General features: G+C 40.2%; 1 protein-coding gene across 9 annotated transcripts in view; it reads right to left on the minus strand.

Annotated features, from left to right (window-relative positions):
• rapgef2b (Rap guanine nucleotide exchange factor 2b) overlaps positions 1 to 26,273 on the minus strand; it is a 118,396-nt gene that overhangs the window by 44,031 nt on the left and 48,092 nt on the right. For 5 of the 9 annotated variants that reach the window (XM_023279851.3, XM_023279854.3, XM_023279852.3 and 2 more), the window contains exons 5-7: positions 16,804 to 16,879; positions 13,616 to 13,783; positions 5,077 to 5,094 (exon numbers count right to left, since the gene is read on the minus strand). In XM_023279851.3, the coding sequence (XP_023135619.1) occupies positions 5,077 to 5,094; positions 13,616 to 13,783; positions 16,804 to 16,879 (262 nt within the window). Of the gene's footprint in view, positions 1 to 5,076; positions 5,095 to 13,615; positions 13,784 to 16,803; positions 16,880 to 21,663; positions 21,894 to 26,273 lie in introns of those variants that run through there. The other 4 variants (XM_023279858.3, XM_023279855.3, XM_055016413.1 and 1 more) reach the window with 2 other exon arrangements.

Below are 26,273 nucleotides of genomic sequence, written 5' to 3' on the forward strand. Positions count from 1 at the left end.
AGGGCAGATGTGAGCTTAAGTTATACGATAATAAACAGCATCACTATGGAAAAACAAACACAGACTGTAGGAATGATTCTGATTTTCTTACAACTAAAATATTACACCTTTAAAGAGGCAGGTTTTGACAGGAATATTTATCCATTCTGAGCTGATGTCACTGTAAATCAAGCTAAAAAAAAAAACAATAAAAAGAGTTATAATTAACTCTGAAATGTTGCCATTTGGATAATAGTCAGAATTAATGGATAAGATGGGTGCTATGCTATTTTTTTCTCAAAACAACCAATGCAGGAGTCTGTCTTTAAATATATCCTGACTAGTTTTGCTTCTTTTTTTGCACTCAGGTCCATTATTTCCTCCTGAAAATGCAAATCTTTAAAAACATGTAACAAATTTGTAATTTAAAGTAATTTCCTTAAACATTGCACTATCAAATGCAAATGAAGCCATAAGTAAACTGCGTGTTTTACTAACTATTTTCAGCTGTGGAATAACATACAACACATTCCGTGCACTGGCTTTTGGACAACAATGAAATTCTCTGACACACAAGAGCAAACACTGCTTTGGATACACAGACAATGCTTCACAATAGGATCACTTCATTGTTCATCTTGTGCATTTGAATGAACACTGACAGTTCTGCTGTGCACGTCCAAAAAAAAAAAGAAAAACACAAATGCTCATAGGATCCAATAACCAGAATCTGACAAAAATAACAACAAAAGAACATCATATATAATCAGACAGTGAAACTCAGTGTTCTTATGTCTTACAAGTGTGTTTGTGCCAGTAGTTTTTCAATATTTTCTCTACTTATTAGGACACACAATGGACAGAACAGTATCAGACTCAACATACTTTATTGATTTATTGATCTGTGTCTAAACTTGCTCAGTGACTTTGTTTGTAAGCCAACAGAAGATGCAGAGAGAACACAGCGCATTAATCCTTTCTGTTGGTCCCATTACGATAGCTCTAAATAGCATTGTTAGAATGAGAGAGATGATCTAATAAAGAGACTCCATTTTCATGGCTGCCATAGCCCAGGGGATTATTTCGTTTTTCAAGCTGTTGTCACCTGCATGCCGCTCTGAAAATAATTTGGCAGAAAGGCAGGCAGCCAGGCACGTCTAAAAGATTACACTTGTAGGTTCACAGGGGCAAAACATCTGTCGTGTCCCTGCACCTGCTACAAGGTGCATAAATCAAAAGAGAGAAAAAAAAGTGAATTTAAAGAGATGCGTTCACAGAATGAGCAGCAAAGTGAGTGAAACATTGATCAGTAACTAGAGGCTTCCAGATCAAGTTATAGACTAACCGTGGAAGGTTATGAACTGGAAGTCTTTAACTTTGCAATGAATAGCAGAGGAGGAAGAATGAGGTGATCTTAATGCAACAGTCAGTCACAGGGCGCGTGGTTCCTCTCTTTGTTTCTTGCTCAATGCATGGCAAAGGAAATCTTTAACCATAGAAGGTCAAAATGTACCAAGTAAAACAAAGGCACGGAATAATAATAACAAAAAAAAGATAACTGATGGACATTGTCAGTTCCTGTTCTCAGCAGAACATGGCATTTACAGGTTGGAGGCCTTTCAGTTCATTCTTTAAGATTAGTCCTCATTGGGATCATGGATATCTGTACAAACTGTCACACCAATCCACCCTATAGCAGCAGATATATTTTAGTCTGTGCTGAAGATTTGGACCAGCACACCGAGCCACACTGCCATTAATAGTGCCGTGCCTCTAGCATGGCTAAAAGCAGCTCTGACTGTATCGCCTAACAGTGCTGCAGGCCTTGGCAGAATTAATTTCAGTCCAATGCAGTTTTATTTATATAGCGCCAATTCTCAACATATGTCATGTCACAGCATTTCACACAGACAAGTCTAGACAATGGACTAGTCTCCATACTTGTCAGACTAGATCTCAGTGCTGCATTTGATACGTCTGATCACCGCATTTTATTACAGGCACTGGAACGAGTCATTGGAATTTAAATACACAAGGCTGTTCTAAATCATATTTGCAAGACAGTTTGTTCTTGTCAGCGATGATCATTCCACAGGGTTGGCTGATAGTTTTTACCATGTACATGCTCCCCATGCTATGCAGATGACACAGAGCTATATTTATCTATTAACCCAGATGAAACAAGTCAGCAAGTCACACACATTTTCAAGACAAATTATTAAGTTATTGTACTTTGCACTAATCACCTTAGAAACGCGACCATATAGTTACACTAGTTGGCATTCCTTTGGTGTCCAGCACTACAGTAAAGGAACTTGGGGGTTGTTTTTGACCAAGAAATGTCTCTAAAGCCCTCTTTTATCGGTGCAATGTTGTCAAAATAAGGACCATGATCTATCAGAGAAAGCAGTAAATTTTCATGCAGATAACTGTTCAAATGAAGACTGTGTGATGTAACAGCAGGATTTGCAGTGACAATTTGCCAGCAACAACAATCCAACAGGATATAATGAACCCACAGCACATTCCTTGGGCTGCAGCAGTCTCACAGAATCATCATTATGAAACAACTTCACTAACAACCACAATCTGTTGATGAGTAAGAGGGAAGAGAGTAGAATGGAGAGCGAATACTTCCTTGATGAGACACACGGTCATTATGTCAGGATTTAAAACCAGTTTTATAGTTTAATTTGCTGAAGGGTGCTTCAAGTCAGATACAAATGGATCCCTGGGTGAGCAATTATTGTCCATGTGGAATTTAATGTGTTAATTGATATCATCTTTTACAGCTTAACAGTTCATTACATTGTAAAACTTTATGTAAGAAGATGTTACCTTGAGCAACTTCTATTCTTTAATTTCATTCATGATCATAGACTCTATCACAGTTGAGTCGTTGCTACTGACATTTCAATGTTGCATTTTTTTTCGACGGTTTAATAAAAGTCTCTTTTAATGCCTGTATGCCAGACTATTGTTTCCAAAGGGGGCAAAACCCAATACATCAGTATGACACAGTCTTTTATTATGTTTTTTTCCAACATTAGCATGCATACAGGGGACGGTGCACTCAACATTTAAAAAGGCAGCTCACACAAATGTTATTTATAGGCTCACACAAAATGTATTTTAACCCTTAATTGCTCAGTAAAACAGACGAGGTATTGTTAGTAACATTTCAAATACCTCATTTAGCATCGCCTCGCATCAGCTCAGCACTGAACCAATCGTAGAGGTTCCGATCAAATGTAGATGATACAAACAACAAAAAAACAGAGTACTGAGTTATCCTCGCCATACAGCCTCATTACCATCAAAATAAATGTCATCCGTCAAGCTTTTTTGAAAATACCCAACTTTCAAAAAGGTCTTTGAATGTCAAAACTGACATGAAAAGCACATCAAATGTCAGAAAGCATGTTCTTTAACATTGGTCGAGCAATGAGCCGCAGCGGGTAAATGACAAGTTCTTTTTTTTTTTTTTTTTAAATTTGCACATGGAACCATTTTAGCTGTATTGTCGAGTATGAACTCTCCTCAGAAATATCTGTTCTATTTCCATCAAAGCATAACGTTTGATATTTGGCTATTAATAACTACAGACACTGATTTTGCTTTAGTTGTCCAAGCTGGGAAAAAGAGGCGAGGGCGTTCAATTCAACGAAACAAAGGAAACGTTAACTGCAGCTGAAAATCACAATGCACATTTACTGCATTACATACATGAATTAAAGATGTCTATTCTCTGCCTGTCAGTGCTTTCATCGATTTAAGAATATCGTAGAAGCTTTGAGCTGAAACAGCTTGTTGATTATTCAGTTAGATATCAACAGAGAATAAATTTGCAGCATTTTTAATGACTGATCAATTGTGTAAGTCGCCATTTGAGCACAACAAAAATATATATTGTGATTGTCTTTTATATTTTCTGGAACAAAAGAATAATTAACTTGTCGTGAAAATAAACATCAGCTGCAGCCCTAAAAAGCCCTTTGAATAATTCCAAAGTCCAAAGATGAAGGAATGCAGGAGGCAAGAAAGCGAGGAGGGGAAAAAAGAAGTGTACAATGAACCGTTTCTGCTTTCACCACTGCAGTTCCTACACAATGTCTATTCAAAACCGAGGCTTTTGTATCTCCGCACAGCTGAAGCAGAGCAGGTTGTCACAAAGGACAGCTCTAAAAATAGGAACTCGGCTTTTCTGCGGCCGAGAGTGGCAGGTTTGTTCTCTCTGCATATATCAGCAGGTCTGACTGCTCAACACTTTGAGCCCTGATCTTCTCAACCTCTTCCTCATAATCCGTTTCTGCTTGGACACGGCAGGACTCCATGATGAAATACGGAGATAGAATACTTACACATGTCCCAGACCTAGTGCTAATAGTATGTTTATTTGCTTTACAAGTGCAGTTCATGCAGGGACAATGTTAGATAGGTATTTAAATAGCTGTTTTATGCTTTATGTAATCAGTAAATCATCATCAGTTGTCAACACTGAGGCGAAACCCACCAACCACACCCACACAGTAGGGATAATAATAATCCAAAGAGCCTAAAGACAGTCAATAACATTATCAAGCACATCAACAGAGATGCACACTGTTCGGGATACAGTCCTATGCACCTCAATCAGCTAAATTGTTACCATTATCTCAGTTTACAGGCCCATCAGCTACACCGGAGCGATGTTTATCATCTCCCTGTCATCACTGGGGACGTAATGAGGTCTGTTCTCAACCAGGCATGCTCCTTTTTCAGATCAAAAACAGGACAACATGGACGGAAGCAGAGGACGGGGCATTTTATTTTGTTTTTTTATTTTTTTTATCACGACTGTTTAGAAGAATTGAATTCATGTTGCTGTTGATGTCGTGGTAATAGAATTGGAGTGCGGTGCAGGCTTCCCTCTATGTCTTTATCAGCCTCCATGCCAGCAAATGGAGGGTATTTATTAAGGAAGTCTACCAGTAGCTACAGATACGACAAATGGGGAACAGACACAGATAAAACTAACAGCAGAAGCACAAACACAGACGGAAAGCAGAAGACACACACTGGAAACACAACAGACAACACTGTTAATAGATACGGTACCTGAGGTTTATTGCATTCCTGGAAGCCAGATTAAGGAGAGAGCCATGAAAAGAAGCAGAGGAGATGAAAGTTATCAAACATGCCACTTGCCAGTCGAGGATGTGAGAAATTGTAGGTGAAGGCTTCAGTGACATGTTAAAATGAAACATTCTTCACCATACTGAGAAAAAACGTCCCGGTTATACAGAGAATGAATGTAGCTGCATGTCAGTGTCACCTCCTAAAAGTCTTTCCAGCTTTGTCTGATGCTTACTTTTCACCCAGTGAGAATGAATAGGTTTCTCTTCGTTTTCCTATATGATTAATGTCCATGAAAACTGCAGAGCTCCTATGTTAAAACAGACAATTCAACTCTTTTCAAAGTTACTTATACTGAAAACAAAGACTGAATCGACCTACTAGGAAAATCTGTTTCATTGTTCCGGGACTTTGGAAATTAATTCATTTTCAAGGTGAAATTTCAACTTTCACTGTGTTCTTATCCAAAGACAGGTAGGGAACACACATACGCTGGCATTATTATGCTGCCTTGCACACACATCCCTCCATTCAGCACGCCTGTAGATTACTGAACAGATCCCTTCAACTTCTCAACCTCCTTATTCCCACTGCAGGACAATTTTGACCTCTACGCAGACAATAACTACAAGGTGGTGTATGTTTTTAAAAATCGCTATATATTTTATAAATTATATTATAAATTATTATTACTTCAACCATAAGAAACCACGATGGAGAAACCTTAGAGCAGTATTAGCTGTTTTCAAATTAAATACCATACCTCAAACTGTTAATTTCTGTTGCAGTGAATACAGCTTGCAATCTGTCCCTGACATGTGGAAAAACATTTCATTTAAAATATTTTGGACCAATGCTGAATTTAGATCATTATTTATGAGAAACTCTAGGCTGAACTGGTGATGTATATATGCACTAACAGACTGTGTTGACTTTGTGAGGTTGATTCTGTCTGTCTCTTTGAACCAATTGGCTAGAAGAAAGCCCATTTCAAACTAAATGGAATCTATCTAAATCATGTTATTTTGTTAAATGCCAAAAATACTCCATCAATCAAAGCCAGAAATAGTGAAAACATACAGAATTGAACAATTTTTAAATTCTGGTGGTCCTTGAACTACGTGTGCCATGCCTTTCTATCAGGATAAAATCTACACTTTTGAATCATTTCATCATTTACCGTAACCAGATTCTCAAAAAAAAAAAAAAAAAAATGTGTTCCTCAGCACAACTGAAAAGCCATGAGTGACTCAGCCACAACAGACAGTCATGTGTGAAAAATTCAGGGACTATTCGGGCGGACTGGGCTGATTTGCAGACTGTGTTTACACAGACAAGAGAGGAAACAGGTGTGGAAACAAATTCAAAATGTAAATATCTATAGCATGTGGAGCCTCCATTTTTAAGTTCAGAGAGTACAAATGTGACAGCAACAAAAAATGTATTGTAATGTAAAAAATACATTGTTGAAAGAATAGAGAGATTCAATACATTTTTTTTTAACAGAGCTAGAAGAGACTGATGCAATGTTCATTTCTGTTTACTTAACAAGAACCTACAGCAGATTCCTTGGATTGGATTAACTTATTACTAACGACTGCAGGTAGCCTGGTGCCGCCAATCCACAGACTGTTGTTTTTACACTTGGGTTATTGTAAGGATTTAACAAAGAAGCTAGAATGTTATAAGCAGTGCGTGTTAGAGGTGCTGGTGGGCAGATTTGTTACCTTTGGACGGGGCAAGTTCCTGTTCCCACTGCTTATGCTAAGCTAAGCTAACCAGCGACTGTGCAGAACCGAGAGCGGTGCCAATCTTCAAAAGCAAATAAGAGCATTTCCCAAATTTTTAGAACATCCACAAATCAGCACTTCTGCCAGCTATATGAGGTAAAGGTAAGTGAAACTGTACATCAAAGCTACAACTCTGTGATGCGAGCCATATAATGATTTCCAGAGGCCAGTGGAAACCTCTCATATATGTATATCAATTTAACTTCAAGACCTCTCAAATATCAATACTTCTCCATGAAACTGACAGCATCCTCATCTGCAATAACTCCCTGCCCGTGTATACCTTAAAGCAATTAAGTCGCCGGCAGATGAGTGAGCAATGTCACTGCCAAGGACACTCCAACAGAGCACACGACTGCTGATGGACACATCGGCTGTTTGGGATTAAACCTGTGACCTTCTGATTACTGGGCAGCCCTTCGAACCACCAGGCCGCCTGGGTGGAGGAAAAGAGTAAAAGGAGTATTGATTGGCTGCCTCCCGCTGCTTGTATAATTATAGAACATCTGTTTGGGGCCTTGGATGTCCTGCTGGCCACTGACAAAACCCAGAGGAGGAATATTACTCTTCTGCTCAGAGAGTTTTAGGTGTCTAAAGTGGGCCAAGGAGGGGTTCGTAGGAAAGGATGCACAGCGGGTAAAGGGCAGGAAATTGTTCAGATTTGCAATGGATAAAATCAGCAGCGAGGCGTTCAGTAAACACCAGGCCTCGACGGCAGCCATGTCGACGTTTCATTTCAGAGTGAGTGACAGACAGAATCTGCACAAAGGCCTTAAGTGAGAGGCTGAGTGAGAGATCAGAGGGAAAATCTGTGGGTGCATGTGGCTGCTGATACTGGAGGAAGAGATAGCATGTGTGAGATAAAGTGCAAAATGGAGAGCGACTGAGAAATGGAGATTATGAACCTTTGCGAGGCAGAATATGGAAAGATCAAGCGCCTGTGTGTGCATGTGTGTGTGTGTGTGTGCGCATGTGTGTGTGTGTGTGTGTGTGTGTGCGCACGCGCGAGTCCATTCTAAACAAGGCACACAAGCGTCAACTCACTGCTCCGAGCACACAGGAGGCGTGTGTTGAATCCTAAACACTGCTCTCTTTCACTGCCCTGATTTATCCACAGAAACAGAAATGCATTTTTACATAGCTATCTTTCAGGCTTTGATTGTAACGTGGGCAAACTATACATTTAAACTTTGACATGTTCCTTTCCAGGCAGTTTAGAGCATTGACTACATATAGAGTGATATAGGAACAAGAGCATGACCTCCTTTAGATTCATGAAGAAATATACTTAGCTATAGTGAAATAGAGGTGAAACAGAGGAAAAGCTTACATCATGCCTTTAATCAAAAGCTTTCAATGCTACCCAACAAGGAGAAGAAACTAGGTGTGGTCAGTGACACTGATATTAAATCAGAGCAGCGTGTTAGAAGTGAAGCACAAACTGCCATCTTTCACCTACAAAATATTGCAAAGGTCAGTATATTTCTTCTCCTGGAGAAAGCTGCAACACAGTGCAGACTAACGCAGGAAGCCTGCATGATTGTAATGTGCTGCTATCTGGGCAATACGCAAAAAAAGACAATTTATTCACCGTGTGCATCGGCCCAACTTTAAATGCTGCTTTTCAGAAGTTCAAACATAGTCACTGTTTATGTCACATTCATGTCTTCTTGTATTTTTTATAATGAACAGTGTTCGCCTTGTTCAATTTTTAAATGTAATTATAAATGAGTAAGTCAGCTCCGAAACCTCACACTTAAAGCTGGGGTGGCAGATATCTCAGCAGAATTGGAATATATAGATATATGATTGCACTGAATTACTGTTCTAAGCCCCTCCCACCAGATGAATTTGAGCTTCAGTTGCACAAAGATAGTCAAGCTTGAGGTAAACATTCATTTGTGACTTCACACAGGATTCAAACTCTGCTCCTCCGGTGATAAGTCTAACCAGTTATGCCACCGTAACCTACTTTCCCGCCGCAGACTTTGTCACTCTTTATACCATCTTACCTGCTCTGGATGAAAAGACACACGATTGGCTAAAATCTCCTGTCACTGGGTAGATGTTCTAAAGCCGAAGAAAGGAGTCAAGAGAAGGTACAGAGTCTTCTTTTCTCTCAGACCACTTAAATTACATTTTACTGAAAGGTTATTTTTGGCAATTGATGCCAAAAAACTTCTGCCAACTCCAATTTTACCCTAAACAACTCCAATTTAGACCTAACAATAGCAAAAGTATAACAATCAAAGCAATTATTCTGTAAATAACATGACAATTTTCACAGTAGGAAAACTTGCAACTCATCATAATTCCAATCATTCACATCTGTACCATCAAACATCACTGACAACCATGTTCCTCATTGCAAAAACAATCAAGTCAATCAAACCTTAATAGATGGGATTTAGAATAGAAAATGAATGAAAATGGCAGCGATAGTGGATGAGACTGACATGATGAAGTTTAAATCCACATATTTCCTTCATCAACAATCCCTTACCAGCTTCTGCGTCACCTGTAAACGACGCCAACCGCTCAAATCACTTTAAATTGGTTGAGGCAACAAAACATCCTTTTTCTAATACAGCAAAATATAATCAGTGAAAAAGGTTCATTTAAAAAAAATAAAACCTTCATGTCCTCTGATGACTCATGTCCATCACAAAGATGCTCTGGAACTGTCACACACTTAAACAATGATCTAACAGTATGTGAAATGACTGGTAATTCTGGCTGAAAACAAGCACACAATTCCTCTGCCCTCCTTAATCCCTGTTTATTAAAGAACACTGTTTGTTATTTCAATATTTCTTTCTAATTCAGAAGTAAGCTGTAATAAATCTCATAAAAGCCATTCACTTGAATAGTGTTCTCAGGTCAGACTGTATTTGATTGTCCCAACAAATAACTTGCATTGTGTTTGAACCCAAAGAGCCACATAATCTTCACTGACATGTCTGCTTCAGATTGTGGAGACTGTGGACTGCGTGTCTCAGTTCTCCCACTGGGAGTTTCAATACTAGGTTAGCATTACTTTTTATATTTCAGCTATTAAGCTGGCCCTCTCCAGAGTAAATTACAATGACTGGACACGTTCAGCGTGTTGCTCAGAGACAAGAGAAGCTCACACAGCTGTTTGCAGACACTCCGTGACCTCGGAGTTATAAAACAATCTCTCACGAACAATGAAGGCCACTGCTGCTGCTGGCAAAGCAAAGCATTAGCTATTTCAGGATTTAATGCTGCACCAAGGATGAGGGCTGGCATTGGTATAGGACATCCCGTCATGCTTGTTGAGTAACCAAAATAGAGCTTAACCATTAAATTTTAAAGGAAGACTGTCACTATGAACAAAATAAATGAGTATGAGATGAGCCCATCGTCAAATGGCTGAAATTTGTGTTTGCCTTACAGCACCAATTAGATGATCAGAGCAGAAATCACATTTGATAGCTAATTGTTAATTATAGGAAAACTACTAAGTTATGATAGCATTCCAGAATAGATAACACATAAAATACTGTATTCTAAGAGGTAAAAGATTTTGAGCTGTAGATGTGGTCCAGATAAAACTCAGTTAACAAAATTTTAATTACTGCATTACTCTTGGTTTTCTAAAACTTTAAAAACACTGAAAAATCCCACACACACACACACACACACACACACACACACACACACACACACACAGACACACACAGACACACACACACACACACACACACACACACACACACACACACACACACACACACACACACACACACACACACACACACACACATATATTTATTTATCTATTGTCTGTCAACCAGCCCAAAACCCAAAAATAATAATCTATTTTAGAGAACTGCACTAGTATCTATTTAAGTATCTATCTGTTACTAAATAATATTTGGCACTTTTGCATAAAAATTGCTTCAATTATTAATCAGTAATCACATTTTGTCTATTGGGTGATCCGCTAATCATTATAGCTTCAGATAAATAGACTAACTATTTGACATAAAATATTTTGACAAGTCAAATATCCTGCTAAATGATCATTTCCAGCTTCTCACATGTGAGGATTTGATGTTTTTTCTGATAAAGACCTCTCTAAAGACATCATCTGAAGCTCTGGGAAGTTAACATGCACGTTTCACTGCTATCTTACAACTTAGTAACAAAACTATCAAAAACTAACTGAAAAGATTCACCAAGCATCATCTCAGCCCCAAATAGATCTGTTTTGTCTGCAGTAGTCCTCACATTAGAATAGCTTTGAAGCCCAGATCAACAAACCCTGGCATGCTTTCCTACCTGTCCTCACATTTGCCTTCATAGCAGTGACTAAGGAGAATAAAAACCTTGCCCACTGGAGAGATTTCCTTTCTTCAGTCCCAAGTTTCTCCTCGCTGCATTTCTTACCTCTTAAATATGCCTCGGGGAAGGAGAGGAGAAAATCTGAGTGGTGTCTGGCATTCTAAATGCTGGAGATTAGCTTGCTATGTCAGCTTAGCATCCGCCCAGATTCAGCTTCTCTGTCACTCTGCTCCCCTCCACCCCTCTGTCAGCAGCAGCAGCAGTAGCAGCAGCAGTGTACTGCATTCTTGTTAAGTTAGCTCCTTCCCTACTGTACTTCTAAGTGCACTCGAGCAGAGCCCATTTGGGACTGCTGGTTGCCATGGCGCCCGCTCCATCCTTCCCACAGGAGCGGTACCAGAGCGAGGAGAGTTGAGTGTGTGACAGGAGATGTCGGGCCATGAGAAAGTTCAGTGCAGTCTTTTGAATCAAAAACACAGCATGTCTATTTTGGGAAACAGGGTGGGGCTGGACGGAGGCAGGAGGAAGATGACGCTCGCTGCATTTTCCCATTTTAAGCGCGATTGTTTCACAGTGTTCCAAGTGAAGCCGGGTACACTGACAGAACACCCAAGGGAGCATCGGGAATGAAGGGAATGCAGTGAAATTGTGCAGAACGGGAAAAAAAAACTGTGTAGCAAACTGCATGCTGGGTATTTGCATCATTAGTGTGAAAATGCTTTGCTTCCTATTCTCAGGGAAAGAAAGCACAGAGGGGAGAAGGTCTGGTGCAGCACAACGGGCAGCTAACTCTGCTACGGAGTCGAATCCCCTCACATGGGTACGGTCAACACTTGATACGCTGCTGTAATTGGATCAGACTTTAGAAAGTCAGAGTAGCAGACATCATTTTTGCTTGCATCATCGTAACTACTCTGAAATCTGCAGTTTGCCTGGGCTCTGACATGCAGTATTGTCTAAGAAATGAATCGAACAGAAATCATTTAGCACCAGTAATAAAAATAAATAAATAAATCCATCCAACACCAACCTCCCTGTTGAGTATGTAAATGAGAGTTTACAAGAATAGAACAGCTGTAAGACTCATGAAAGGAGACATCATCTCCCAAGGACAACATTTTCCTTTTCCCAAACTCTCCTCTTCTTTCATTCTCTCGCTCTCTCTCTACACAGCTCTATATGTAGCAAACAACCACAAAATGTTCTAAATATCAAGTGCTGCTCTGTGCTTCATTAAATGTGCTGCAAAATTGTCAAAAATACGAAAGAAAATTTTGAATATCTTCTTGAAATTAACATTTAAAACGCCAAACAGGTGTCAACTTGGATTTGTTTTAGAGAAATTTAGCATTGCTAGCTCTCTCTTGACATAGTCTGAGTCCAAGCCAATGCACCTAAAACAGAGATATTGTCTTATTTTGCCTGCTTCCCAGTCAAAAGGTGGTTCCTGCACCTGCACCTCCGACAGTTCAGTCAAAGATTCATCCAGTCTCAAGCTGCTGTCCTCAAGCAGTAATGAGGAGTGAGTCACAGGGGTCTGGCAACTTCACATTTCTCGAACCACATACCCCCAGATGTCACATTCAAACTGACTTTAAAATCATATAAACACACTCTGTAAAACTTGTTTAAAAAGTGGGTCATTACTAAGGAATTTCTCTCTATATGATTCATAGGTTGATGACTGCTCCCAGTGCTAGAAACACCCAATGTAAATATATAAGAGGTATTTATCTAACAGCTTTCTATCAGCATTACTTGGTCAACAAAGAGCAGCATTTATTCACAGAGTTAGGTTTGAATGGTGCATTGTACCTGTAAAGCAAAGGATTGAAACATTCAGCTGTATATGCTGATATACACTCAGATTTTGCTTCTGAATATCTTGTCTATGGACTGCAAGAAACAAGAAATATATAAAAGTGCAGACAGACAGGGATTCAAGTAGGCAGCATAGAGAAACCGAGATGCTCAGCAAACTACAAAAACATGTATTAAAGAGAGGACAGAACAACACACAAAAGTCAGCAGGAGCTATACACATTGCACAAAAGTGTAGCAACTCTAGTCTAGCAAGGAAGGGAAAAACAACAATTAAACACTACGAGGAGGGCATTGGGAAAAACAGACTCAAAGCACACCTCGCGTTTCCCCAGAAAACAAGACATCACAGTGCAACAACCTACAACCAAGGGTCAGCTGAGGGCACCAAAGAGAGACGAAACACAAACTTGATGTAACAGGGAACACACATTTTCTGCTACGATTCAAAGCGGGAACGCACGACAGGCTCTGGAGGAGAAGCTCCACACACAAACAGGGCGCAACATGGCAACAGAGCAACACTGAGCCGCCGCTGGAGCACACAGCGATCCCCCTGCAGCGAGGGTAAACACAAAACTAAAGCGCAGGGTGCAACTCACCGTGTGGTATCCCCGGGCTATGGGCGGCTTTCCGGTGGGGTACGGATCCACGGTATCGATGATTGTCTGCCTCTCCCCCTTCTGGTTGATCTTCCGAAAGCGCCGGCGGGACTGTCTGTGCGAGGCTTGTCGCTGAAAGTACTCCTCATTTTCATCCATATAGTCCACCTGGAAATTATAGGAAGGGAGGGGAGGCAGAAAGAAGAAGGGGAGTGACAGGCTCGGTCTTCATTCACACCCCTCCACCCCCTTCAAAAGAAAAACCTCCTCCTCCTCCCTGCCTCCCGCCCCTCTTATTGCGTAAAAATAGAAGTGTGTGTGGGCTGCTTGATGCACACCTATGTCAAAGGGTGCTCACAACACAAGAAGAGAGACAGAGAGGAAGAATCAGAGGGCTGAGTGAGGAATTCAAATGGAAGGAGTGAGCTAGAGAGAGACCAGCGATGGACAGGCAGAGATAAACAGAGATGGAGCCTGCTGGAGGAAAGGGTAAATGCAGAAGCAGAGATACTGAACTCTCTCCGTCTCTGTTAAACATATTAATCGCAATGAAATTACATGTTAACACAAGATAAAATCCATGTTTCCATTTTTAATGAATGGGGAGGAAGGGAAAAAACATTTTCTATGTGGAAACTGGCAAAGGATGCCTCTTAAACATAGCATCATCAAAGTCATATTGTACAGTCTTCTAAAATTTTTCTCGTTAAATACTACTTAAATGCTACCATTCTGCTGCCAGGCGACTTTGGGTCACGATGGAATGACATATTTGAGTTTTTCTTTCTGTTTCGGGCCCATTCCTCCTCTCCATTAGCTCACTACTTTCACTGTGGCTTCACATTTCACAGCGCTCAGCCTTTGGGATTACACCACTAAAATCTCTCTCTCTCTGCCTTACCAACTGCTGCCATGACAACGGCAATGGAGCTGTGTATGAGTGAGAGCGTAAGTGTGATTGTGTGTCTAATTGCAAATCTCGCAGCAGTGTGAACCTGCACGTGTGTGTACAGTACAGACACATGATTCCATTTCTGCTGTGTCCGTGCATGTCTGCATGTGTGAATCTTTGTGTGCGTGCTATTAACTTGTAGCATGCATTGGCCTTCCAGCAGCACAAAACCCTTTTTAGTAATTATAGGTTACCACCAAACGGGGTAAGGCCACAAAGTGTCTGCAGCAAGCAGAAGAAAAGGGTGGTATTATTGAGGGGTATGTGTGTATCTGATAGTGGTTTGGTTAACAGAAGCCCCCAATCTGCAGCACGCGCTCATGGAGGCATAGCAATTACTGGAACTGAAGAGGAGATGCACTGTGGTTGCAGCAGGGCCAAACAGCTGTTATTTTATACTGAGAAGATCTGGGTTATATTTAATGTCTTGTGTTAAAAGAAAAGTATGATAAGATGGATTTGTACTTGAGAGAATGGTGGTAGACGGTGTGCATTTGTCCTTGTGTGATGTTCAGGTGGCAGAATCCAGTTCTAGAAACCAAATCAGCATTGGCATTTTGGTACTGGACAAATGCCTCATGTGCAACCAAAATGTTTTATCATTCGCCTCAGTGTCTGCAGGTTGGTTGACTATATTTGCACAGCTGTGTTTTCTGCCCCTCTACACCCGATCAACAACTGCATGTTGATCATATTGAATATGTTTTTATGTACGTCTCATTTTGCATTGCTTCTTTACCATTCCTACATTCCTCATTCAAGACAAATCAGTGACAGGTTTTGTTTACATAAACATGAGCACAAACACACATATGGTATACTATATGTCTATGAAGGCTCATCTCAACCTAAGATGGTTCTAAGTGTGGATAAAGTTAACTCCAAATGAATGGAAGCACTGCTAGATACTAATTGTGTTAGTATGTATTCATACAACTGTAATAATTGCTCTGATTAACTCATTACTCTATTGACAAGAAAAAATCTGCAAAGTTTTTGCAAATGTCTGCTGCTGTGTCTTATGTGCATTACACTTAGTCTTTCAGAAATTATGATGAATTGTAAATATTTTCACCATAATGAAATAATTGCTTGTTGCACCTCTATGTAACCCTGCGTTTTATGCTGACGATGGACCTCCCTACTGATGGACAGAATCACATCTAAAAAAGTGAAGTAAGCTTTCAGAAGAATCACAAAATATTCTTCAATCAAACCTCCAGCAGAGTTTCAATTCAACTTTTCAGACCGCATGTCGAGTCACATTTTAGCCTGCGATTTTCAAGGTCAACCTATCTGATGTAGTGTGTCATCAAATAAACAGACCTGAAGTTGCAGCAAATATACAGCTGTTTAGATTTATCATTTTGTTTCAACAGTGGTACACTGTGACCCTTTAGTGCAAAATCATGGGCAGAACTGCATCTGTTGTGACGTGTGGGCCTCTGAGGGCCTCTGTTCAACAGATGACTGTATTGTGCTGCTGCTTCAGCTACTGTGCCAGATGGGAATGATTTGTTCTCAACATTTTTTAACTTTTAAGCCACATTTGGTTTACCATAAAGCTGCACAAGAGTTTCAACCACTCATGTATAGCACATACAGCTTTTCTCAAATGCTATGGTGAAATATCAAAAAGAGGCATTTATATCATAAATACAAAATATCATCAGCTGATAAAGATGTTATTTTCAGTTATAGCAACCCTCTGCTGTGGGTATCCTCAGCTTGGTGATCCATCAAGGCTTTTTGGAGATGACAGAATTACAAAATCAACAATTACTACAGCTTTTTTGCATCCTAACATCAAAAACAACTAATGGTAAGTTTCTGTTTTTACAGCCCAGTTTATATTGAAGCCTGAATAGGGGACTTATTTTAGATGGGAAACAACAAGTGCAATTTTGTACTCGTTAGGGTGGAAAAAAACCAGAGTTTGACCTGAAGGGCCCTCAGTGAAAGCTGTTATGTTAACATTAAGTTAAAAAAAAGACACAAAATGGATGAATTTGGCCTATACGTAATACAAAAATATCACTTAGATGAGAAAATGTGAGTTCTCTGTTCTCTGCTGCTGCATTTTCTTTATTTCCTCCATTTTTGTTCTGATTATTAAACAGGAAAAGCTTTGTTAAAATAATAATTACTACTCAGTTTTGTGTGTTGGGTGGTGTGTCCATGTGTGGAGTAATGTCTGTGACACTGGAGTGCTAAAAGCCTGAAAAATGGGACTCACCACAATCATCTCTGAAGGTTCCAGGACGATGCACTCACATCCACGTCGCAGGCTGCCTGCTGATCGCTTCCCAAAACTAAGACAAAAAAGGACAAAAACAGCAAATTAGAAGTCAAGATTGATCTAAAGTCAGTTAAGCTCAAATCTCTTTGGGTTTTATCCAGTATTATCTAAAAGCATGAGGCACCTTGGCATATTTCTGTAGAGTTCTGACTCTAACCAAAGCAGGTAAAGGGACTGAAAGATCATGTAAATGTTTGTGCGAGTCTATACGTAACTCTTTGTCCAACATTTTAAATATGCACTACGGAATTTCTGTATAAAATGCAAAACAGAGCAGCACTGAAGGGACAGTTCCTCCTTTCAGCCGTGACTCCTCCCCTCTGAAGGGAAACACCCGCCTCTGGAAAAGTCCACTTTGACGACGTCACAATTTATACAGTATGTCTCGCTCTTAATGAGGGGGGAAGCAGGGAATATTAAAAGCAGCAGAGACTGAAATGTCTCAAAGATGGCGAGCAGCCATGGAAATTCTGAGCATGAGGAGACCCGGCTTGTGGGTTGGGAGAAGAATGCCACCTTTGTCCAGATGTAGAGACACAAGGACTTCCTTGTTTGTTATTTTTAACATCTTTCGATACAGAAGGCGACCGATATCTTATTGGTTTGCCAATTGTTCTGCAAGATAAACCCAAGTGGCTGCTAAAGAACAGACCTCTGATGAGTTTCTGTGCCAGTAATGTGCTTTATGGTATCATTTAGTTTTAAAAAATAAGGCTATGCAGCAATAATCTCGATAATTTACATAAAGGGCCCTGAAGACGACAAGCATTTTTTCCAGATCCTTATAACTGAAATGATTAACTCATCCAACAGAAAATTAAACAACCAATTTTGATAATTTATCATCTAAATTAAGTCATTTTTAAGCACAATAGAATCCACCATGTCTAGCTTCTCTTCTACAACTGTAAACTTAATGCCTTTTAAACAGCTGATAGATTCAAATAGAAAGAATAATAAATCAATAATAGTAAACTGTGATTTATCTGTTTATATTATTCTAATTATTATGTTTTTATTTGTCAATTTATTTTGTATGTTCTTACTTTTTTCATGTTTTCAAATCTAATTGATTATCTATTTTGCATCTATTTTATTCCTATAGTTCTGCAGTAATTAGTTGCAGTCATTCAAATAATATTGATTTGCAACCATTTTGACTATTATGATCATCAACTTCAATGTTTTTCTCAGCAAAAACAGCTAGTAATTGCTAGTTCCAGCCTTTCAAATCTGAATATTTGCTGCGTGCAATAATTTTAAAGATGGAAATACATGAAATGCATTTTGGTGTTGGTGTGTTGGTCAAATAAAACATCAAATTTAAGGACATTGCTTTGGATTCTGGAAAGTTTAATGGATGGTTTCACAGTTCACAATTAATTAATTAAAAAAAATAAATTAATTAAACTTGGAGAATAATTAACACTAGTTGCAGCCAATGTTCTTTTAGTGTCATATCACTGACATTTTTTTTCCAAAGTTCTCTGTGTCTCCTTGTGAGACATTCAGTCAGTTCCTCCTGAACCTCACTGTATGACTGATACAAACTGAGTAGGTCGAAGTGTGAAAGTTCTCCTCAGCGCCCACAGATGAAGTGAGCAGTGAGTAGTGGTGTGCGGCTACCTGCGCTGAGGCTATAAAGGTGGCAGCTTTCATCAATCACCCCAACGGCAGCAGGCCTCAGGCACAGCATGGCCTAAATGCTCTGGAGCCCTGGGCTTGTGGCTACATGCTTCTGCTACAGCTTGGTCAGGCTGTAAAATAAACACCAGCCAGCTGCAAAACGCTTGTGACACTCTACCTGCCACTTTGGCAAAGAGCAAATAATGATTTCTGTGGTGCCTTTTATTTTCTAGTCAATTTAGCTGGCTTGGCTTTTTCCTTTCTGCCTCCTTTCACAAGCCTTTGTGGGGTTTTTGTGTTTTTCCTCTTTTGTCAGCCGTTCTGTTGTTTCTCTGCCAGGGCTGCAATTTTGCTTGTCCAATTTGTCAACTTTATGATTCAAATAACTCCATGGATGTTATTACACAGTTAACTATTGCTGAGAAGCTTGAACTGAAATCAAAGAGAGCACGAGTGTCTGGCTGGACCACGGGAGGCTGGTTCGGTAACAGCAGCGAGTGGGTTAATGCTGATTGTTGCTGTTTGCTTTGCCCGAGCCTCTGTTTAATGCTCTCAACTCTGCTTGTATCCCTGACATACACAAGCCTGAATTCCACCACGGGGCCAAACAGAGCTACAGAACAGAAAGCTTACTCAGTACTTTCACTCACGTCCTCCCAAGAAGACAAACGCTGGAATTCTTGTGCAACTTATTTCCAGAAAAGATGATTTGTCAGCTGGACAGCAGCTTCAGAGAACTGAACGAGTGCTTTTGATCTGGTGTTATGAATGTTTGGAGTCGGTATCGGCTCTGATCCCGTTGAGCCTCTTTTGGCTCATTCTGCTGTGGAAAAGGGAGTAGTGATTCCACCCATTGGGCGTCACACAACACGTTAGGCCACCAAATGCAAACAGTAAAGTGACATGTTCAGTCGTGTTCCTCCATTACATTCTTGACATTAGTAATCCAATCCTCCATTTTGCAGGAGGCAAATGCCACAGGCAATGTGAGATATTAAAGAACGGATTATGGAAGTGGAGAGTGGGCATGTGGGAGGGTTTTTTTTTACTAACACAAAAGTGTCTTGTTTGGAGATTAAAGCCTCCACTGCTCTATGAGTAGTCCTAAGCAAATATAAAGTACAAGACCTGCCAAGTGGGTAATGTATATTAGGAAACAAATACACTACACCTTGAATAAAGATCTGAATTTTCCACCGAACGCTTGGTAGGACTGTAGCCTGGGCATCTCTACAGAAATCAACACTGTCGCACAGCACACACTGCAAAGTTTGACCGGTGCAAATATTTAATTTTTATTACCTCTGCTAATGATGCTGAAGTCTGTGCACAGCCTACTTGCTATGAATAATTTAGCACTCAGGAATTCAGGTCCACATGTTGATGTAAGGTTTCTTTCCTGAGAACTGCAGTGTATGTTGGCTGATACTTACAAAACCAGATAAGAGGATAAAAAAATGATAAGGAAGGTGTCACATGCTTGAGCAGGTATGCAACTGTTTTGTAACAGACCAGAGAACCGAGCAAAGATTATCGCCGTCACACTTCCCGCGCTAAATGCTTCGACACAAGCTGTGTAACTGTACAATATAAAGAAGAAGCAAGTACAAAATACAGTAAATAAAAACATGACAAATAGACAGAAATAACCCATAAAATCAATCTTGAATGAGCAACACTTCATATTAAGACATAACTTCTTTGTTTTTTCCTTGGCAGCTTATTAGCCTCTAACTGAAATTAACATGCAAATTATACTTCTTCAAGGGAACTTTAGATTTATCCAACTTGTCCAAAACCAAATTGAATGTCACAGTATGCTGTTAAGCAATAGAACCCATATTTAATCAAAATATCTCTACGCTGAAACTTCAGTCTATTAATCAAACTTTACGTTACAGAAGCAAAACAATTCTAAACATGAAAAGATTCCCAGATTTGACTAACATTCTGTCATCAGACACCTCGGCTCATTTCAGACAAGGAGCCAGTATCTCATTTTCAAATTAAACCCTAAAGCTCGGCTGACTGACGTCTCTCCCCCCGTCTCGGCGGCCTTGCATTCCCCTCTGTTACACAACAAGCCTGGGCGTCTGGAATGTCATTTCACATGCATCACCAGCCTTTCACTCCGCCAGCCCAGCGGCCCACCACCACAGCCTCACATCCATCCTGTCGTCTGTCTGAACCAGTGCAATCCCTAATCTGCACTCCTGGTCCGAGCTGGAGGAAGAAGGTGGAGGGAGAGAGAGGGGAATTGGAGAAGGAGTGGGGGTCTTTCCTCATTCTGTTAAGCCGTTTAACTGAGTAAGTGGTGAGAGGGCACACTGGCTTTTTTAACACATCAGACCCTTAAGAGGGACAAAGATTAAACTCCCTGGTTATGCAAGACTTTAGACCTGACACAGGGAAGGAGGGAAGCCGAGGTCAGAGGAGGGAGGAGGACAGGAGTCTTAGGAGTGACTGGGCATGACTGTTGAGTCAATGAAAACCACATCCAGGCTTAGAGTGTATACCAACATGTTGTCAGAGCTGCAGCTGACCGTCCAACCATCTCTTACCCTGCAAACATACACGGAATTCCTTGGAGTAACAGCATGGTCGCACCATACGCATGCCCTAAACCTTTGCCCTGCCACTTCGGAAATAGAAGCTGACACCGCAGCCAAGAATGTGTGATTGACTCGTGACTTTTGCATCCCGAAATACAACTTCACTGACATTGTAATGGCAAAGAGAAAAGGGCACTGAAGTAGAGAGCTTAGAGAAAGAGAGCGACTGCACTAGCCGTTCTCAACTTTTCCAAGACACATCAATCAATCACAGCTGCAGCTATCATCCATTTCTAACACGTTCTGCCCGCAGCAGGAGCTCCATCTTTGTTTTGGTTTCAAAGTTACCAAAAGTTGTGTCTAAGCCCCCCTAAACATGAAGAGCACACACCCCGTTTACTGGCAGCACACTCCGCACACTGACAAACCCGAAATAACATCAAAGCCGTGTTTCACATTCCAGACTTGAAGGTTTTACCGCAACCAGCTCCCGGCTTGGAGAAGAGTCAGATTTTTAAATCACAGCCAAAAACACAGAGTTTCTAGGCACAGCTGTAGTGAGCAGCACACGCTTTTTAGCTGGAAAAGAGTTAGTTGCTGCTGAAGTCTGGACACTCACCCCCGACACTCCAAACTGCTTCCAGAGTGACACAGCCACCTGATAGGATAAGAGGACCCCCCCTCCTTCTGAAATATCCCCCCGTGTTAGTCCAGAGAAAGTCCGTCACGCACGTTCCAAGTCCCGAGGTTTTGGTGTGACTGCGGCATTATCGTCCTGCACAAACCCCAGTGCTGCTGTCTGAGATTTGCGAGTGAGAATGGGAGTGTGTGGCTCTGAAAGTGTGTGTGGATCAGCTTCTGTCCAATGGCTCGGCCCCCTTCCGCCCTCCCTCTCTCAGTGTAATGTAGTGCGTTAACTACAGCCAGCATTCCAGCGTACGACTCACTTCCTGCTACAGAGTTATGAGTGAGTGAGTGAGTGAGTGAGAGGGTGGACTGTGTTTGGGGGGAAGGTGTGGACAGCTGATCCTCCCCGTATGGTGGAGGTTACTTACTATATTGAGTCTGTCAGTTTCAAGTCAAGTCAACTGAAATCTCTTAATTATTGACTTCAGATTCATTTTAGCATATAGTTACAAGTATACGTCTTGACACATGTCGCCTAAATGTCTAGTTGTGGTTTAGAAGCTTGACTGCTAGCTTTTAAAAATGCCTTCTTTCTCCTCTACTTTACATGAAACCATGCTTTTATGTTTTTTATAGGTCTCAGTTGAGTCATATGGTGTTCTATATGAAAACTTAAACTACTGAACCCATAGATTGGATATAAATATGGATGATCCTCTGTGATGTCACCAATTATTTTCATTTTGAAGTTGGCTCCAGCCAGCAGTTCCTCATTCCTCCACACCCCCAGCTAATCCAAAAATGAACAAAAAAGGAGGTGAAGCGGGACAGAAGCAGCGGCAGGTCAGACAAATGTCTCTGGGCCATGGATTGTCTGCGATATTGCAAAGCTGTCACTCAAAGCGATCACACCCTTAACCCTCTGACCCCAAAATTTCACCAAAATTATATCATTAATCAGAGCCTGAAACTGTCAAAACAGTTAATAATGCATCATGTCAAGCATTAACCCAAATTTAACGGGCGATGTATATACAAATTCACGTCCAATTGGATTGTCGTGAACAGGGAAATTAGCCTTTTTCTTCTGTATCAGGCTGTAAACATGTTTATTTTTTAGTGTAAAGTTGGGTGTCTATGAGGATTAACTTGTTTTTGGAGCGAGCCATAAATGGCCATGTGAGAAACTACTTTTTTTGTACTTCATTTTTCAGCACCAGAGTTTGCTGCTTGACTAAAACCATGACAAAATAAGTATTAGCTGCAGCTACACAACAAAAATGTGAGCTTATATTCAACTTATGAAGTCCGAAAAGTGAGTGAGTTCTGATAGCTTGTGACCTGTAGTTGCGATTTATCACAGACTAAATAACCAGTTGGTTGTTCTCTTTCAGAATCACTGTGAGTTAATTAGCATACCTTACCACCTTATCACATGCACTGTATTAAGCTCAAACCCAACATAAATACAGCGCTAAGAATGCAGAGTTGTTTGTGTATTCTTGTACATGCAAAATCAAAATTTAACCATGAGGAAGTTAAATATAATACTGTATATGAAGTGTAGCTGTTTAAACGTGCATTGTGATGTTAATTTATAAGGTTACACTTTACATTTTTGATGACAATGAGTATGACAATGACTTATTCTAAGTCAACATGGAGTAAAAAGTGTGTATAAAGAATACATGCAATGTGAAAGTGTTTTTTTTTTTTTAAAGATAGTTTTCTAACACCTCTTTTTGATTGTGGATCAGCGTTAATTTTACTTTGAATGTGCTTAAGACAGATGGTGCATGAAGAATCTGACTTAAGCTGACTTCAACTCATTTACATTTTAAATAATAAACATACTGTAAGTGAGAACAAAGAAACTAGCAACAATATTTAATATTAAATCCTAACTGAAGAGTTGCTGCCTAAACTTAATTTCTCAGTCTAACTCACTTTGTTGAAGCAACTTTGAATTACATTTGAACTACTCACTTTATTTACCTTAGAGAGACATATTAAAAGAAATCACGCGCATAGTGTGATAAAAATTCTGGGCTCTACACTTCCCATATTGCAGCCTGCTGGTGTTTATTTTTTTCCAACAGCACTGGCAGGTAAATGCCCATGTCTTTCGAACTACGTGGCCCCAATTATAGAGCAGACTTTCTATTAAAAACTTAAAGCCTCAAAGCTAATGCCAAGAAAACCGTGATGATGGAATCAATGTTGTTTGGTGGAGTGGCCCATTTCAGCAAACTGTGTGAGTTTTACATGAGACCAGCTCAGTAACAAATGCCACTGGCAGTGTGGCCGGTCACTTATAATTCAATGTCAAAACATTAATTTATTTGTCTTTACAGTGGATTGCTTTTACAGACAGTCAGGCGTCTGTGAATGGATTTGTTACTCTGGTACTGACACTCATTTCAATCACTGTTCACAACAAATAGAAAAGCTATTTTTAAATATGCTGTTCTATAAAGAGTAAAAGACGGCTCATTTGGTGAGAACATAGTCGAACAACTCACACCACATGAATGACAACAAACACATTCAATCCAATTATCAAAAACATTATATTTGTAAGTGTTAGTGTTGTTTTTATCCCAGAGAATGGCAAAAATCACCTGTCAAACCTAATACTGTCTGTCACCTTCTGCACAATGTACAGCACATCAGCAAAACTGAAACGATGAGAAATCTGCATTTGCACAATTAGTGAATAAACTGTTACCGGACAGGTTTGTCATCTACAGTCACGGATGAGTCTGCCTGGCCTTGCGCTGGCTGTCAAGAAATGATTTGATATCTACTGACCTTTTTTCCCGGCGGCTCATCCTAACAAGTTTGATGAGGCTGACATTCCACCGCTAATTAAAGTCCTGATATGAGATGATTCAGTTAGGAGTTGTGGTTTTGGTTTAGGTAAAAAACATAAGGACTGATGATCGGGAAACTGTTTCGTGTATAACTGAAGGTGAAGTCCTTAGAGCAGTCTGCTGATAATGAATGTATGCAGCACTGTGGAGGAGGGGGAAGTGAAACCAGCTTGGGGTTATTAAAGTGTGTATAAGGGTGGAAGTTACCAGTTCCATACAGCAGGGTGTTACTGAAACTAACAAAATATTTCAATGGGGTTTTTGCAGAGCAGGTGAAAATGAAGTTAACCAAAACCAGATCTAAGCATCTGCCTTCCTGTTGTAAAAAGACAGAGTGGCCAAAATGACACATCTGATTTTAGAAATGAAGCTAAATTGGTAAATTTTATGAAGGAAAATTCATCCCTCACACAACCACCAAGTCTGTGTCACATGTCGGTAGATGAGAAACCAAAAGATCACATTTCTTCCACAGAACTTTATCATGAAATGCCTAAAAGAAAAACCGCAATCAGCTCAATAACAGCAAGACCAAAAGATGTGGGACATCTGAGAAGAAAGTGAACATTGCAATACTTGATGTTTTTACCCTTTGGCACAGTGGGAAACAACCGACGCAACAGATGGTAGAAAGACTGACATGTCCTGTTTTTTTTTTCTCATCTCACCCACTTTGACAGCTGCTTTGACATATTTCCATGAAGCTGACCAACAGGAGCAGAGTGTATACAGTGAAGCAAAAGATGAATGTTTATGGATGACTGTATTACTTAACTCAGGTGAAAACACTTCACTGACACCTGAAGTCACTTTTCAGCAAATTAATCATATCTGTGGGTGTGCTGTCACCCTCTGTACATACATATATAATATGAATGCTTTTCACCCACATGCCTCTTTCTAACAATTTGGAAGGAAGAAGAGAGCCTGTCCTCACTGCTGAGATTCAACTAATGCTTCTAGGTTGACTGTCCTGTATAAATTACCGTCAATCACATATCATGAAATATTCGAGGACCACCTTTTAGCATCTCACGTCTCTTGACCTCATACATAACAGTGCATCTGTCTGTACGTGCTTTAAATCTCCATCACCTACTTATTAAGATTTATTTATTTGGGTTGTATTTGATTTCACACTAGCCTCTGGGTTATATAAGGCAGAGAGCTCTTGCTTCTTCACCTAATGACTGAGTCATTCATCTTCCCCTGGATCAGATCTCTTTACAGCTACCAGGGAGGGGAGCAGAGAGAGAGAGAAGCACTGAGAGAATGATGGAGACATATCAGGTTTTCAACCTTGCTGCCAGTGTAGATATGAACAGCCATTTCTGGGTAGAGCCTGTCTGAAACCCAATTCCACCACATCTTTAAAAGCTTCAGGAAGTCCCGCTGGACTCCATTCAGTTCCTCGTGTCACAACCAATTTCCCCTCCGAGCCATTTTGCTCTCACTATTTCTCTTTATACACTAGGTGAGGCAGTGTGGGGATTTTCTTTTCTTTAATGAAAAAAAAATCTAGTTATGAAGGAAGAAATTAAACAACAACAATGGTTTAGGCTTTGAGATGCTGTGAGAATGAGGAACTTTCAAAACACATTATATTCAAAGCCATCAAACAGTGATTCAAAGTGAAAAGACTGGTACACCTGTTAATGCAGGAAGTATCACAGTCATTGTTAAATAAATAGAAAAGCATTGCTGGGAATACAGCCGCACCACTGCTGTC

This window comes from Amphiprion ocellaris, chromosome 13 (genome assembly GCF_022539595.1).
Source record: "Amphiprion ocellaris isolate individual 3 ecotype Okinawa chromosome 13, ASM2253959v1, whole genome shotgun sequence".
NCBI classification, from domain to species: Eukaryota; Metazoa; Chordata; class Actinopteri; family Pomacentridae; genus Amphiprion; species Amphiprion ocellaris.